The sequence below is a fragment of the Notothenia rossii genome (assembly GCF_949606895.1).
Source record: "Notothenia rossii genome assembly, chromosome: 9".
In the NCBI taxonomy this organism is placed as follows: Eukaryota; Metazoa; Chordata; class Actinopteri; order Perciformes; family Nototheniidae; genus Notothenia; species Notothenia rossii.
The window spans coordinates 69,216,095-69,231,890 of record NC_136907.1 but is presented as its reverse complement, the minus strand read 5'-3'; the positions used below and the strand labels follow the sequence as shown (position 1 = coordinate 69,231,890).

General features: G+C 38.2%; 1 protein-coding gene across 6 annotated transcripts in view; it reads left to right on the top strand.

The window, feature by feature from the left end:
* LOC307018997 (macrophage mannose receptor 1-like) overlaps nucleotides 1–15,796 on the top strand; it is a 52,268-nt gene that overhangs the window by 18,975 nt on the left and 17,497 nt on the right. The window contains exons 27-33 of one of the 6 annotated variants that reach the window (XM_079649588.1): nucleotides 321–550; nucleotides 765–930; nucleotides 1,248–1,418; nucleotides 1,526–1,639; nucleotides 2,209–2,367; nucleotides 2,554–2,580; nucleotides 2,668–4,020. The exons of 4 other annotated variants lie outside the window; for them this stretch is intronic. In XM_079649588.1, coding sequence (XP_079505714.1) covers nucleotides 321–550; nucleotides 765–930; nucleotides 1,248–1,418; nucleotides 1,526–1,639; nucleotides 2,209–2,367; nucleotides 2,554–2,580; nucleotides 2,668–2,882 — 1,082 coding nt within the window. In that variant the 3' untranslated portion in view covers nucleotides 2,883–4,020. Of the gene's footprint in view, nucleotides 1–320; nucleotides 551–764; nucleotides 931–1,247; nucleotides 1,419–1,525; nucleotides 1,640–2,208; nucleotides 2,368–2,550; nucleotides 2,581–2,667; nucleotides 4,021–15,796 lie in introns of those variants that run through there. One more of the 6 variants, XM_079649587.1, reaches the window with a different exon arrangement.

The following is a 15,796-nucleotide window of genomic DNA, read 5'->3' as shown; positions in this document are numbered from 1 at the left end:
ACCATCAGTGGATGGGGTCAACCTTTTTTACCTACAACAGCACTAATTATACCAAAGCATCTAACGATTTATGTATCATGATGAATGTTCGGCAATCATCAAGATGATATTTTTGATAATACAATTGAACTTTGTACTGTATTTCAATCACAAGTTTATTCAAATTGGACACTGTTATAATGGTACAAATAAGGGATTTTAATCTTCTTAGGAAAATGGAAAATAATAATCAGTTTCGAGCATCTATGTCCACAACAAAAGCCCTGCCTTTAACGATGAATGGGAACAACTAAATGTGTATAATTTCTCACCCACAACAGATCCTTCTCTCCCAGACTCACCTGAACCTATTCCTACCGACTATGTCAAAATATTAAATGACTCCATTAAGGTTGTTACCCAAAATATGAGCTGGGATGCAGCCAAACAGTATTGTGAACGTGATGGTGCAAAATTGGCCAGCCTGCGGAACGAATGGTCACAGGCGTATGTTGAGCTGATGGCTTTAAAACTCAATGCTTCTCTGTGGATTGGATTGAACAAAAATCAGGTAATGTTAAGTATTCAGATTAATAACATCCACAAAAGTTATATATTTAAAATCGTTTACATATTTTTCAATAGTGTAAAGAAAAATGGAAAAAAAGGGAATCCTTATTGTAATAATTATTAAAGATTACAGATTTGCATTAAAAGATGACTTAACAGGCCAATAGTTTGGAATTCCTAAAGCTGAATGCAGTTTGATCAATCTTTGCTTTCAGACTGCCGGATATTTCAGATTTATTGATGGCTGGCGCATCACCTTTACCAAATGGGGTAGAGGGGAACCAAGATCATTCCAACCTTGTGTGATCGTGGATGTAGATGGAAACTGGATCACTACCAGCTGCAATCAGAACTTAAACAGCATTTGCATGAAGTCTACAGGTACTGTAGAGCTAATATACATTTTAATAATGTAATACACAAGTCCATTTTAATGTTAATGTCATCATCATATGGTGTTGTCACAGTACTAAAAAGGTGACTTGTGGAAGCCTGGAAGCAGAGTGCTACTTACAAACAACATCGCTGTGTAAAGAGAACACGCACTTTGCGCTGCTGTAGCATATTGAAGCAGCTCATAAGTCTGCCCCATTTACCTTATTTTGGTGATTACAGTACTTCAGTGCACTGGATTTGAACGAATGTACTGTACAGTAATTAGTGGATCCAAATGTCCTTAATGTCCCTCTCATTCACAGATGTGCCGCCAAAAGAGTCAAGCGATTTTCCAGGATTTTGCCCTGACGACCCAGAAACGCAGATGTACACGAGCCAGAGAAACAGCTGGCTACAATTTAGGGGTTTCTGTTACCTCTTTATGACAGGAAGAATTAAATGGCCTGATGCATCAGCTGGCTGTGTAAGACATGGTAAGTACCTTCTATGGATGGGCTTACACATATTCCTTATCAATTAGCTGTATTTAGCATCAACTAAAGTTTTCTTCGTTTGCTTGTGTGTTTCTTTGTGAATTAAGGTGGAACTCTTGCCAGCATCACAGATCCTTCTGAGCAAGAATTCATTCATAGCAATATTATAAGATTTGAAGACCAATCCTCTTTCTGGATCGGCTTGTATAAAACCCACAAAGGTACAGTCACATTGTCTGATCTTTCTTGGAAATATGAATTAAGCTACACTGGGACATAAAGAAGGAACATTGTACTTGTGATACATAAACTCTGAAACAAAAAAGGTTAGATGATTGCTATTAATAATATATTTATTCCTGCAGAATACAGAACTAAAAACAGGCATATAAACTATGTTCAGTTAAGAAAAAGAGTATGAAACAAATACAGCTACATCCATTAAAATGTTTGCATTACATTTGTAAGTATAATGTGAAAGGTATTGATAAAGTGCAAACACTGCGAGGACTATCATCAGGTCTGCATCAGAAAATCATCTTTCAGCTTGTTTTTTCTGGCCACAAAACCACTTTAAGTCAAACTTATTTTCTGATGATTTCAGCAAATGCTCTGATTAACCTGGTAGTGAACACACATGTATGAGTTAAAAGGAGACAGAACATATTATTTGTTTGCAGTTCGTATTGAAAGGAAAGATATTGAGTGTTCAATTAAATAAATATTTAATCTGGTCCAAAAACAATCTTGAAGTAAAGAAAAAAAACACAACATTTCAATGTGTCCCCAGGCATGTGGCAGTGGTTGGACAGAAGCGTTGTGGACTACAGTAACTGGCATATGGATCAACCAGGCGACCTTACTTATGGAGCCATTAGAGTTAGGGATGGTAGATGGACAACAGAGAACCAGTGGTATGACAGAGGATATATTTGCAAAACTGCCAAAGGTGAGATCATCGTAGAAAATAGGATGTATAATATATAACATGATTGTGTTTTTCATTGGCCATTGTGTTGAAAGAAGCAAGAAATGAAATAGAAAAATCTATTCATAAATTGATTCAGATGTTAAATCAAATAAATGACAAGCATTTTTTAAAGTTTTTATCATATTTGCTATCTTCCTACAGTAGTAAATCAACAAGTGACACAGACAACTGGTAAGATAAATCTATACATGGTTATATTAAGTCAAAAATGTTACATTTGTTCTTGTTGCTCATCATCTACTTGTTGATTCTGTACAGTAACTCCTGGGATGGATCCTCAAACCCGTGGCCACGTTTTTTTGATAGTTTCCCTGGTCATTATTGCAATTGTCACAGGAACATTAATCGCCTTGTTTTTATTCAAGAAGTCTGGCCGCAGCTTGCCTATACCCAAAAAGTTATCAACCTTCGACAACCCTCTCTTCTTCAACAACGAGCGGTCCAAGCCGGATGTGGTTGAAATCGCAGAATAGGAGAACCCAGGGCTTGTTATAACTCTGTGATGAAAAAAGCAGCAGTTTTGACAATTCAATGCAGTTGGCAATAACTAGCTTTAATGATGAAAAATTAAGACAAAGAATGTTGTATTTTATATATAAGTCTCTGTTTGTTTTAATTCAAAATTGTGTTTGATTTTAGATTTTATAAAAATTTATTGATTAATAAAATGTAGATGTGCATCTTAATGGATGGGTGAAAAATGTTTTAATAATTTATTTCTGACATATTTTATCTACATGGAATGGCCTATACCCAAACTCAAAAGAGAAACATCAAATGACGAGTATTTAAGTGGTTGACTTCATTTTGCTTAAACAATGAATGTTTTCAATTAGCATTCATTTTAGTCCACCACTTCTCAGAGAGAGTATTGTGCTTGTATATCTTTTATATTCTGGTTGTGGTGGTGACTGACTGTTTCTTCATGGTTTCACATACAAATGTAAACATTGTTTATCCGTTGATTTCATAATATGTCCTTTAAGACAAAAACATGAATGTACTATAAAGAGGCTTTTAAATCCTCCTAGCAGTGGCAGTGTTTATGTCTACTCAAAGTTATTCAGTTTTGCTTGTGTTAAACATATGCAGTCAAGAATTTAAGGTTGTAAACAGATGTTTTGAATGATTATTTTTGCGGGTGTTAAGCGAAGTCCGAATGTTCCTAAATGCCACATTTATTACGTTTTTTAATTCTTCATTACACATTAAAATTGAATCAATAATAATATGTTTTCTTCAAGAATTCAAGGTACAACATGGAGACTTATTACAAATTATTCTTAGTAATTCTGTAGATAAAGTATCCCTTTAAATAGTTCAGTGACTATATACACTGAACAAAAATATAAATGCAACACTTTTGTTTTTGCTCCCATTTTTCACGAGATGAACTCAAAGATCTAAAACATTTTCTATATACACAAAAAATAACCATTTCTCTCAAATATTGTTCACAAATCTGAAGAAATCTGTGATAGTGAGCACTTCTCCTTTGCCGAAATAATCCATCCCACCTCACAGGTGTGGCATATCAAGATGCTGATTAGACAGCATGATTATTGCACAGGTGTGCCTTAGGCTGACCACAATAAAAGGCCACTTCATTGACTTCAATGTATAATTTTCCACTTCCGGGGTCCCATGGGTCGGAAGTAGATGGGCGGGACTTCGCCTCTCTATAGCTGGGCCCTCTGTGAATTCATAGCTGGACCGCCTGGACTTCCAACAGCACAGTAACTCGCAGAGATGAGCTTCTTTCATTTAACCCTTCACATTCCAACAGAAACTGAATAGGCAGATTCGAAGGATTTATCTCTTTGGAAATGTTATTTTAAATACAATTAAATCAAGTTATTTTTGGTAAAACTAATGAAAAATATAACAAAAAATATATATTAACAAATATATATAAAAAAATATATTATTTTTTTAATGTCTTTAAATATTATTTTGTAGAATATCTTAGGCCCTCACAGAGGGCCTAGAGGGCCCTGACGGCTCGCCACTGTTCAAGGTATTCAGAGAATAACCTGGAACACTCAGATAAAACAAACAAAAAATCGATTTAATGATATAAATAAAATGTATATAAAATGGATAAATGAGAATCGTATCTGTGTTGTTGATCTGTAATATTAGTGTTACGTAGATTTGTTTTTCCTTCTCGGACCATGCACTACGCATTTCAGTGGTTTTGTGTTAGAAAATAAAGCAACCAATCAGATCTTGTTCTGGGTCTCTGGGTAGAATATCGCTGTGGTGGGGGGTGTGTGTGTCTACAGAAGGTCCAGTTGTGATAGACACGATTCGCCACTGTGTAAATGTACTTAGTTACTTACCACCTCTCTGTAAACCAGATAACATTAACAAAAATACATGTAGGGATTTGAAAACAGACACTTGGAGACGTGAGAAAAACAAGCGAGCAGAATCATTCAGATTACAGTGACAGGTAGACAGGCAGACTGGCAAACATACATAAGTAGTATAACTCATGTTATTTGAAGAAATAGTGTCCTTTCTGTCATGTAGATGAAGTATGACCGACCGTCATATATTTTGTAGCTGTGGCGGTAATATCAGTTGCGGACAGAAATCTCTATCTTCTTTCTCCATCGCTGCTAGCTGGCAAAACAAGTGAGTTAGCTAGCACCCTAGCAACACTGGAAAACAAGCTAGCCATCGCTAAATGTAACGATCTTGTTTAGCGACAAATTAGTTGTTACATTTTGAATGTGCAAGGCCAAAGTATGACTGACTTCATTATTCCTAGAGATAATTTACGCCAGTTTATTGCATGTACATTTCTAATTGTGTTAATCAAAGGATGCCAACCTCAACTCACCTGAGATTCCTTCGGTAGACTTTGCTACCGATGCAGTACCATCTCTCTCCACATGTACTAGATTACATTAACTATCCATTCGAGGTGTAACGGTTCACAGAATTCACGGTTCGGTACGTACCATGGTTTGGGGGTCAAGGTTCGATACAGGTTTGGTACAACAAGAAAAAGCAAAAAAAAGTCCCAAATGCATAATTCCAGGTTTGTTGTTATTTATTTTTGAACAACAGCGCAAGTTTCAGGATAAAAATAAGGAACTCTAAAAAAATATATAATTAAGTGTATTACATAGTAAAAAAAAACACACAAAACGTACCACACACACTCAGAAGGCCATATTATCTATAATGGCTGGTCTCAAACAAAAAAGTATGTCTTGAAAATATTAAGTCTGATCCACCACTCGCACTCCATCGTTATTGTAATCCACAGGGAACCCAAAATGTTCCCACACAGTTGATTTAAACGAAGCAGGTGGGTCTTCAAGCTCCTGTGTGTTATCTGAAATCGCCATACTGTACTAACTTTTCTTCTTCTTGTATTTTGTTTGTTTTATTGTGTTTTCTTCTTGTTCTTCATTTGTTGTTGTTGAACCCCATCAACCCGCCCCCGGGCAGAAAAACGCATCATCTGCAGGAAACAGCGTCTGAGGGCTTCTTAATATTTAATAAACTATGAATGTTTCATATCCATGTAACGGGAAGAAACTCAGCTAACTCATCTTTTTTTTTTAAAGCACAAATCTAACGCTGAGCCTCTGAATTAGCCACGAGCGAAAAAATCTTAAGGCCGTTAGCACAGAACTCGAGCTATAGGCCTACTGATCAATATACTTATCCTCTTAGGCCCCACGGACACGATACTGGGGCCGAAATTGCGTCATTTGCTGGAAACAACGTCTAAGGAACCTTAATATTTAATAAACTATGAATATTTTATATCCATATAACGGGAAAAATCTAATTTAACTGATCTTTTTCATTTTTTATTTTTTTTAAAACACACAATGCTAACAGTGAGCCTCTGAATTAGCCCCAACGAAAAATCCTAACCTATTACTGCACCGAAAATCACTCCTAGCTCCCTTATTACTTATCCTAGCTGCACATCCAACACATCGTTTATGATCGTAAAGACACAGAATCTAACGGTGCCCACCTCAACACTGAAAGATACAAACTTGCGACGTTATCAACAAAAACGCACATCAAAACAAGTGGCGCTAGGTAGCCCACAACGCTAACATGGCTTACCTTCATCTTTGTCTGGTCTAAACTGGTATGGCATTAAAATGATAACAACGATGATGTAGTTAATCCATAGGTTAATGTCCAATGTGGCTGTGTCCCCTTTGAAATGTTCTGATAATCTATAAGCAATAAAACTGCAATTCCGTTTTTTCATTGAATGCGCGAAGACGCCATCTTTTTTTTTTAACATGAGTGTGTGCGGGACTATTTCCCTTCGATTCTATTGGCTCTAACGATAAGAAAGAGATGTCACATGTCAAAATCGAAGAAGGGGGGCCAGAGATATGGAAAATCCACCCAAATGGCCCCAGAAGAGGTTATTTTTGCTAAATCTGTCAAAAAAGGTCAAATATCACTTGTCAATCTTGATACAGGGTACTTATTATATGTTGTACTTTGGATTCCTAAAGCTTTTAGTCTACCATCCCATCATTCAAGGGTGGTTTTCACTATAAGTAAAAATAAATGTTCGGACGGACACTATAATTTAAAGTTTTTTACTATGTTCAATCTGAATTTTCTTTAAAATAAAACACATCTATATTGATTCTGACTTTTCTACATCCAACTCAAAGGTTTATCATTACTTTGAGAAAAAAGATTATTAATTTTCCCCTTTTAGAAGTGTAGTTATGGTCATTTGTTCTGGAAATGTCATTTTCGAGCCTGAAACCTGAAAAACAGGGATGGGGTTCAACAGGTTAAGGGCGGCTGGCAAACAGCTTTTAGGCGCAATACCGCCCCCTGGATAGTGTAATGGATACTGCCCTGAGTCAACGACAGACTTTTTTCCCACTCATAAAAAAGGCATATTCATCGTGTGACTGCATATACGGATACCGTTACACCCTGTACTACCCGTAATAATCCGGGTGGCGCTGTTTCAAACTTTTAAGAAAACAGTGAGAAGTCGGGAAAACATTACCATGAGAACGAAATAAGAATTTAGATTAATTTACTTAACTTTCTATTTACTGTATATTTAGCAAGATTTCGATTAAATAAATTGTGTACGTTGGACACATAGACAGCAGGCTATCTTACCTAAATACAAAGAATGTACACTGTACGGTTTACATTCGTTGGTGAAAAGTGCATAACCCTAAGCAAAGTGAGAGAAATTGCTCTATTTTTCTGAATTATAAGAAATAATAAAATATTGTAATTTACAGACAACTGACTACATTATACTTTTGTACTTTCTACTATTGGTGTGTTGTGACGACCCCTCCACACCACGTGGGGTGCCGTCTGGATGTGTGTGTGTATGTGTTTGATTGAAGGTTCCAGCTGCAGCTGTTGATGAGTTACACCTGTGGACGAGCTGCATGAAGCCTTCAAGAGGAGCCCAGCCGGTTACGTCTGTCTCACTACCCCTTCGGGGAGCTGTTGCTGGTGCTACTGGATCATTGTGTGGCATTTAAAATAAACATCTTCTTTATTTACAACCCTCGTCTCGCCTTTTGTTACAGCCCAGGAGCCGGGTTGTAACAGTGTGTACTTAACTTCTACTCACTTTCAGATTAATAATTATCAAAAGATAAACCATGATTTATTATTTACAGATTTGGCCTTTTTGACGACGTAGTATTAGGGCCACACAGAAGAAAAAAAACGGAGAGATTTTGAGAATAAAGTCGTAATAATACGAGAATAAAGTCATAGTTACGAGAATAAAGTCGTAATGTTACCAGAATAAAATCATAATTACGATAGTTAAAGTCGTAGTTTCATAAGTGACTTGAGAAGGAGACAACAGGAGCGTCCTGCAATAAAATGAGGAATGTGGAGCATCTTGTGAAGCAGTACTTTAGTTTGGGTTTCTCAAATAACGAAATACTTAAAGGTGACCTATACTGCAAAATGCACTTTTGTATGTCTTTTATACATGAATATGTGTCCCCGGTGTTCCAGGGAACTCACCAAGTGTCAGAAAACACAACTCCTCTCTATTTCCCTCCATACCCAAATCTCTTAAAAAGGGGCTGCAACGGATCTGATACAGACTGATCCAGATTTGAACACTTCTGTGACGTCACAGAAGTGGCGCTACGGCTATTGGGCCAACTCCACCAATCAGGAGGAGACAGCCACGGACATTGCCGTTCGAAAGCGCTGGAGACGCTGTAGTACATATGCCAGGCCTGTAGATGGTGCTGTTCTCACTGAATCAGCCCATGCAAAGACAGTGTTAAATTGAGCGAAATGAGGGATGGCTAAAATGCATGATCTGTTTGGTATTTTGACAAATTAAAAGTATAAATATGCCTTATATAGGTATGGTCCAACACTATATTATTCAAATATAGCATGATAGGTCCACTTTAATCTTTTGGCACATCAGCATCAGATTATCATAAGAACTTTGAAAAGGTTGTGAAAGAAACTGTCTATTATTTCGAAGAAAGAACCAAACGGACTTGGAGGAGATTGTCTCCTTTCTGAAGGAGGAAATGGCTGATTCTGGCCGACGACAAGGCTATCATTGGTTACATCTACGAGCTGTTCAAAGGGGATTTGCTGTTTTACAAGAAACGATGAGACTTGTAATCAAGGCTTTGGATCCAGAAGGAGTCGAACGATAGCCTTGTAGTGGAATCGGAATGAGCTTCCCATTGAAATCAGCTCAGCAGATAGCTTACACATCTTCCGGCGCAGATTGAAAACTCATCTCTTTTGACTCCACTTTGAGCGATAGAATTACTAATAAAGCACTTAGTATATACTAATAAAGAAATGGCTTATCTAAAGCCAGTGGAGTAGCACTATGAAACCTGATGGACTAATATGATTCTGTTTTCTTCAAGTTTGTATCTTGTTGGTCGAACGCATTTATTGTAAGTCGCTTTGGATAAAAGCGTCAGCGAAATGCAATGCAATGTAATGTAGTCGGCCAGAACCAGCCATTTCCTCCTGCAGAAAGGAGACAATCTCCTCCAAGTCCGCTTCTCAAGTCACTTATGAACTACTACGACTTTAATCTCGTAATTATTACTTTATTCTCGAAATCTCTCTGTTTTGTTTTTCTAAGTGTGGCCCTAATACTCCGTCGTACTTTTTTTCTCCTCAGGGTAAGATTCACAAAGAATTGGGGAAGGATGTCTCCTAGTACCAGGAGTGAATTACAAGGAGCAGTGGGCAGCTATTGCACAGCACCCGGGGAGCAATGGGAGTGGGGGGGTGTCCGGTGCCTTGCTTAAGTGCACCACGGCAGGGCCCAGCAAGTGAACTAGGACCTCTCAAAGAAGCAGTCCACACTCTATACTTTTAAGTCGGTTTTGGGACTTGAACCAGCGACCCTACAGCTCACAGTCCAAGACCCTACTGACTGAGCCACTGCCGGACTAAGTAATCATATCAAAGTAATCCATACTAGTTTATATAGAGTAATTTCAATTAGTAACAATTTTAGAACCTGCAATTTGGCATGTACAGTATGTCAATAACCACATGTTTTGGTTTACATTTTAATGGTTTTCAATAATGAAATGCATATTTGTACAAATGTACATCTGAATGCTGTACAAAAAGAACATAATCAAAACAAAATAATTAAAGGATCAGTCACTTAAGTCTAGTCATCTCAAAGCAATCATTCACAGTAGGTCAAGTTCTATCAAACAGTGCAACAGGCTGTCTGGTTCTCCTTATATTTACCTAACGAGACAATTATGAAGTATGTACAAATGATTGAATAGAGGTTGTATTCAAGCAATACATTTTATCACAAGAAGATGCAAAGAGTACTATCCAGCAAAGAGTACTATCCAGCATATAGCAGGTCAGTGTCACCAAAATATATGTCATGCTTCCACACAGCGCAAATACAAGTCAATAAATAAGCTTGAACACTATTTAGAAAAGTAGGTAGCAAAGTAAGACTTCCCTTTAATATCATGAAAAAAAAATAGTTTGACTTTCCTTACCAATGTGTACAATAAATTGTTGTTTTTGGAAGATACACAGATTTGACATAAAAAGTCTGTTGTTTCCTAGAGTTTTTCAACCATCAGCTACAACAAAGCATCTCTTTGAATTCATTTGTAGAAACAAAAGTTATAAATGTGTTCAGTGTCCAGAAGCCGAGAAAAGTTATTGTTTCATTTCCATCCTTTTTTCCTGTTAGTCTCAATTCACGAGTTACTGTACTTACTAAAAATAATTAGAGTGGCAAGTGGGTGAGGATTGATGTCACCAGGGACATCTAAACGAGTGCCAGAATGCTAAGACAATTATGAGTAGTAGTAGCTTTGTAGTTATTTTTTTAAGTCAATTCAGTACACTTTTCTGTTTCTGATACTATCTGAATCAGTGTTCGAATTACCCATTTGCTTTCGGGGGAGCCCTATTTCTCAGTGCACATCCTGCTACTAAATATATCACACGCACGCTCTGATGACTGGCGCAGCAGCGCAGATTCGATCAATTGCTATAAAATCTCTCTCACTGCTACTTCTAGAGACGGTGTCACTACGCTGGCGGCTGTGGCCGTTGTTGAAGCCTCTTCAGGCTCCGCATCGGCAGGCCTCTCCCTCGGTGTGGGAGTTGAGTAAAGTTAGAACGATATTGGCAGATTCCGATTTCACGGATCAATAACTCATGAACAAAACGTTATTCAGACACAAATGACGTCTCCTAAGTACCGTGGTAAGGTTGACAACGAATTACAATCACATTTTGATCAAAAAAAGCCAATACGTGCTGTCCTCCAAACTGGACACATTACATTGGTCTCTTTCCGCAGCCGGAGAAGAAACAAGTGCTCAGGGACCGTCTGCAAAGTGCAACTCCGAAAAAAGAGAATACAATAATATTCAATCACTTCACTATTATACAGTATATTACTACCAAACTCACTACACACATCAATAGTCTCCTGATGCTCATACTACAGCAGAGAGTTTGGAAGAATGTGCTTTTGAATAATTTTGGGGAATATTTCTAATGTAAAATCTTCAATAAATATGGTATAATCTTCAATAACTTTACTATTATATTTCTACCAAACTCACCAGACACATCAATAGTCTCCTGTTGGTCATACTACAGCAGAGAGTTTGGAAGAATATGGTTTGGAATAATTTTGGTGAATATTTATAGTGTATAATAGTAACGTTATTGAAGATGATGCCATGTTTATTGAAGATTTTACATTAGAAATATTCACCAAAATTATGCAAAAGCACATTCTTCCAAACTCTCTGCTGTAGTATGAGCATCAGGAGACTATTGATGTGTGTAGTGAGTTTGGTAGAAATATACTGTATAAATGTGAAGTGATTGAATATTATTGTATTCTCTTTTTTCGGAGTTGCACTTTGCAGACGGTCCCTGAGCACTCGTTTCTTCTACGGCTGCGGAAAGAGACCAATGTAATGTGTCCAGTTTGGAGGACAGCACGTATTGGCTTTTTTTTAAATCTAAATGTGATTGTAGTTTGTTGTCAACCTTACCACGGCACTTAAAATACGTACTTTGTGTCTGAACAACGTTTTGTTCATGAGTTATTGATCCTTGAAATCTGAATCTGCCAATATCGTTCCAACTTTACTCAACTCGGTGAGGAGCTGTCAAACTCGACCCTAACGCCGCTTACAGCCGGCCAACTAAAAGTTGTTTTCCGTTCACTTTGTCATTTTTAGACTCTTTCGCTTCTTTGCTTGTGAATCCAAAAGCTGCGAGGCTTGGCTGTTTTCGTTTTGCCATATTGTTTTTATCACAAAGCCAGAGTTAATAAAATATCAATATGAACATTTCAAATACCGCGTCGGCACCGCCTGCCATAACCATAGCAACGTAAGTAGCCTAAAGAATAGAGCTCCGCCACGTACAGATGGCAACACCCAGAGTTATAGAGGCTAGGGCTCTGGCAATACCCAGAAATATTCACAAATATAAAACAAATATTCAAAAACTGTAATGAACAATAACTATTATTTATCTATATGAACTTTTATTTACAGAAACTCAACATTTCTAATCTGTGTGACAAAAATATGCACGATTGTTTTGGGCTCGCCCTATTTATCTCAAAGTGGGCCTTCAGGGGAGCTCACCTCCCTCTTCGGGGGAGCCAAGCTCCCCCTGGCTCCCCGCCATTTCGAACAGTGATCTGAATGGTCCTGATGACCTAAACTCCAGCCGTCTCACTGTCCAAACCAGGGGTCGGCAACCCGCGGCTCTCGAGCCGCATGCGGCTCTTTAAGCCCTTTGCTCTGGCTCCCTTGAGTTTAGACATAAATAAGAAGGAAATTAAATAAAAGTATTTGTGGAATATTTAAATGTTGTTGCACGGTTGACATTTTTTCGTATCTTGTATTTTGAGGTGATACTGTGACACATAAATAAAAAACAAAACGGTTTTAATTAGGTCAACTAAAATATGCGCCAGCGCCTTTTCTTGCAGGCGAATAACCTGACCCCCGGCTCGATGAGCGAACTATGGATAAATCAAAGAAAATAAAAGTATCGGAGGAACACAGGGTTTGATTCTGCGTGGACAGACTTATATGCTTTCACAGCAAGCGATGCTGGTTTACCGGTATGTTTGAGTAGAGAGAAGTTGTCAAAGGTGCTGCAGCCTTTACGTATTGGAGGAAAAGCACAGAAGAGAAAGACAGCTGACGATCTTCAGTCATAATTCAATCACCTAACTATTTTCAGGGTGTAGCTATATGTTTTATTTATTTCAAAGTGGGTCACTTTTAATTGTATTTTTTTTCCTTCAAACGTGCAGAGGACTCCCCAAGTGCTGTGTTTAATTTATTTTAAACTAGGCCTGTGTATTTTTTTTATTCTCCTTATAAGAGTTCTTTGTTTCTTATCAGAGGTTAACAGTTTTATAAATAATAAATGCAAAAAAACTGTAGATTTTGTGTATGATATAACAATAAATACAACTTTATAAGCTATCAAATATGTTTTGCGGCTCCAGACAAAACAAATTGTTGGAAAAGGGGGCAAAATGGCTCTTTTGGTCAAAAAGGTTGCAGACCCCTGGACTAGGCAAACAAAATGCAAAATGTATATGCAGCTATAGATTAGCCATAAGGGAGTCAGCGTTGCAAGTCTTTCCTCATTGGCCCTCAACCTTAATCATGGACTTGCAGGAGCAGTACAAACATTAGGCTTGGTTACAATACCCGTAATGAGAAGAATGGCAAAACGTTCTTACTTAGGCAATAACTACTCAATTATAACTAATTTATTCAAGGAAAAGTTTATTTAAATACTTAAGTATGTGTTAATTTTTGACAATAATGTTTTGGTTAAAGAGCAACTTCCAGGTTAAAGACACCTGTGAATAAATGTGTAGGAAAATGATGAATACACTACATTAAAAAAAATATATACAGAAATATACACTTCAGTGACATCTGGCGTCGTTTTTGTAAGAAATGTTCACTTCCGCATAAAAAAGCCTCGGCACGTTACCTCCCGCGTGTGACGTAACATGGGGGAAACAAGGGGGAGAGCGGCCGGCGTAACGTATTAATAAACATGGATCCCAATGCTAGTTTCGACACAGAAGACACAGAAGAAGTTGAACATGAATATTCGAATGCATATGACGGACCACAACCTTATAATTATGAGCCTGCTAGGCGTCCAAGAGACCAGGAGCTGCCAAGGATTAGAAGAAATAACGGCCATCGGAGAGACATTGAGCTGTGGTGTGAGGAGAACCAGTGGAGAACTGGGCAGCTATCTTGGTGAGTGACCGGCGTTAGCTACAGAATGTTAGCTAACGTCACATCACAACATTGTGAAGTTAGCTATCATATATCAGGCTATAACTAACGTAGCATTGATAATATAGTAACGTTACTGGCAGGACTGTTGATACTGATCCATAACAGAAACTAATGCGCAAGTATCAGCCATATCTCGCGTTACCTAATGCAACTCCACACTACGGTGCTGTGTACCGGAGGAGAGACGCGAGATACGGCTGATACTTGACGATCTGGCGGAGAAAGGTTGTGGAGCCTCCGTTGATATGCCGTTGTAAATGGCTTGATGGAAAGCAGGTGTGTAGTCGGGGAGGGTGCACAGCTGATTGCAGCAGGTGAGTGGAGGTTGAGCCGGGAGCCAGGAGTGAGAGCCACCACGCACACACAAACAACACAGACAGGGGGAAACAAATAAACACAAAGGAGACGGCTGGAGCAGTACAGCCACCACAGCGTTACCTAATGCAATGTCTTACGGTGCCGTGTACCGGAGGGGAGAGAGAGAGAGCAGCGAAGGGAGGGGGGGGAGAGAAGTAATACGGTTTCCTGATAAAGCTGTGGAGAGTATGTGCTGCAGGGAGGTGGATGCACAACGCACCCAGGAACGAACGCTAGCTCCGGTCCTTTTTACTGTGGACTCGATGTCCTGACAGGCTGGTATTTGTGCAACCTGCACAAACACAATACTGCACCATGATTACAAATGGTGAAATACAATGTAAAACTACCGAAAAATACCAGCTCACTAAAACACAACTGCTCAACTCAACGCAACTACTAACTATACCCGCGGTTAGAGAGCGGAGATGTGTCCCCTGCGTGATGTAATATGACGCGTTTGACGTATGACCTTAAAAAAAGCAGTTTTTAAGAGCAGAGCTCAAAATTGCTCCTTTCCCTCTGAATTCCTGCCCTTATGTCTCGTAAAACATATCAAATCCTACATTTACTTTTTTAATTGTAATTTTCAAGCAAGTTTAAGCATAAATGTAGAAAAAAAACAACCTGCAAGATGTTCTTTAAAGAGGAAGTGACATCTGTGAATTTGAGAAGTGAGCTGTGAGAGCAGTAGTGTTGAGTAAGAGGTCAAAAGTGTAAAACGTGAGATTTACTCCAAACTGCTCGATAAACAAAGCAAAGGGCCAACTCTTACATGTAAAATGAAAATATCTGGTTGGCTACTGCAGATCGTTCATTATTAATAATACCATTTATTTATAAATCTCTTTCCATGGTACTCAAAGGCATTTACAGGTTAAAATTATCAACATTTTTTATTTATTTATATACAACACCCAACATTAATAACAAATTAAAAGCTATTCTTGAACATGGTCTGATTGGTAAAGTGACAAATGTTTTTGGGGAGAAAGTTCCAGAGGGAGGGGGATTTTACATCACCACTAGACCAACGACATCACCACCTGCTGATTTCACCAAGGGGGCTAACCAGGGCCGGCCCTGACCAATTTGCTGCCCTATCCAAGATGTTAGCTAGTATGCAGTATTTTAATGATGAGCATTTTAACACTGATGTAAACTTTACACTATTGAAC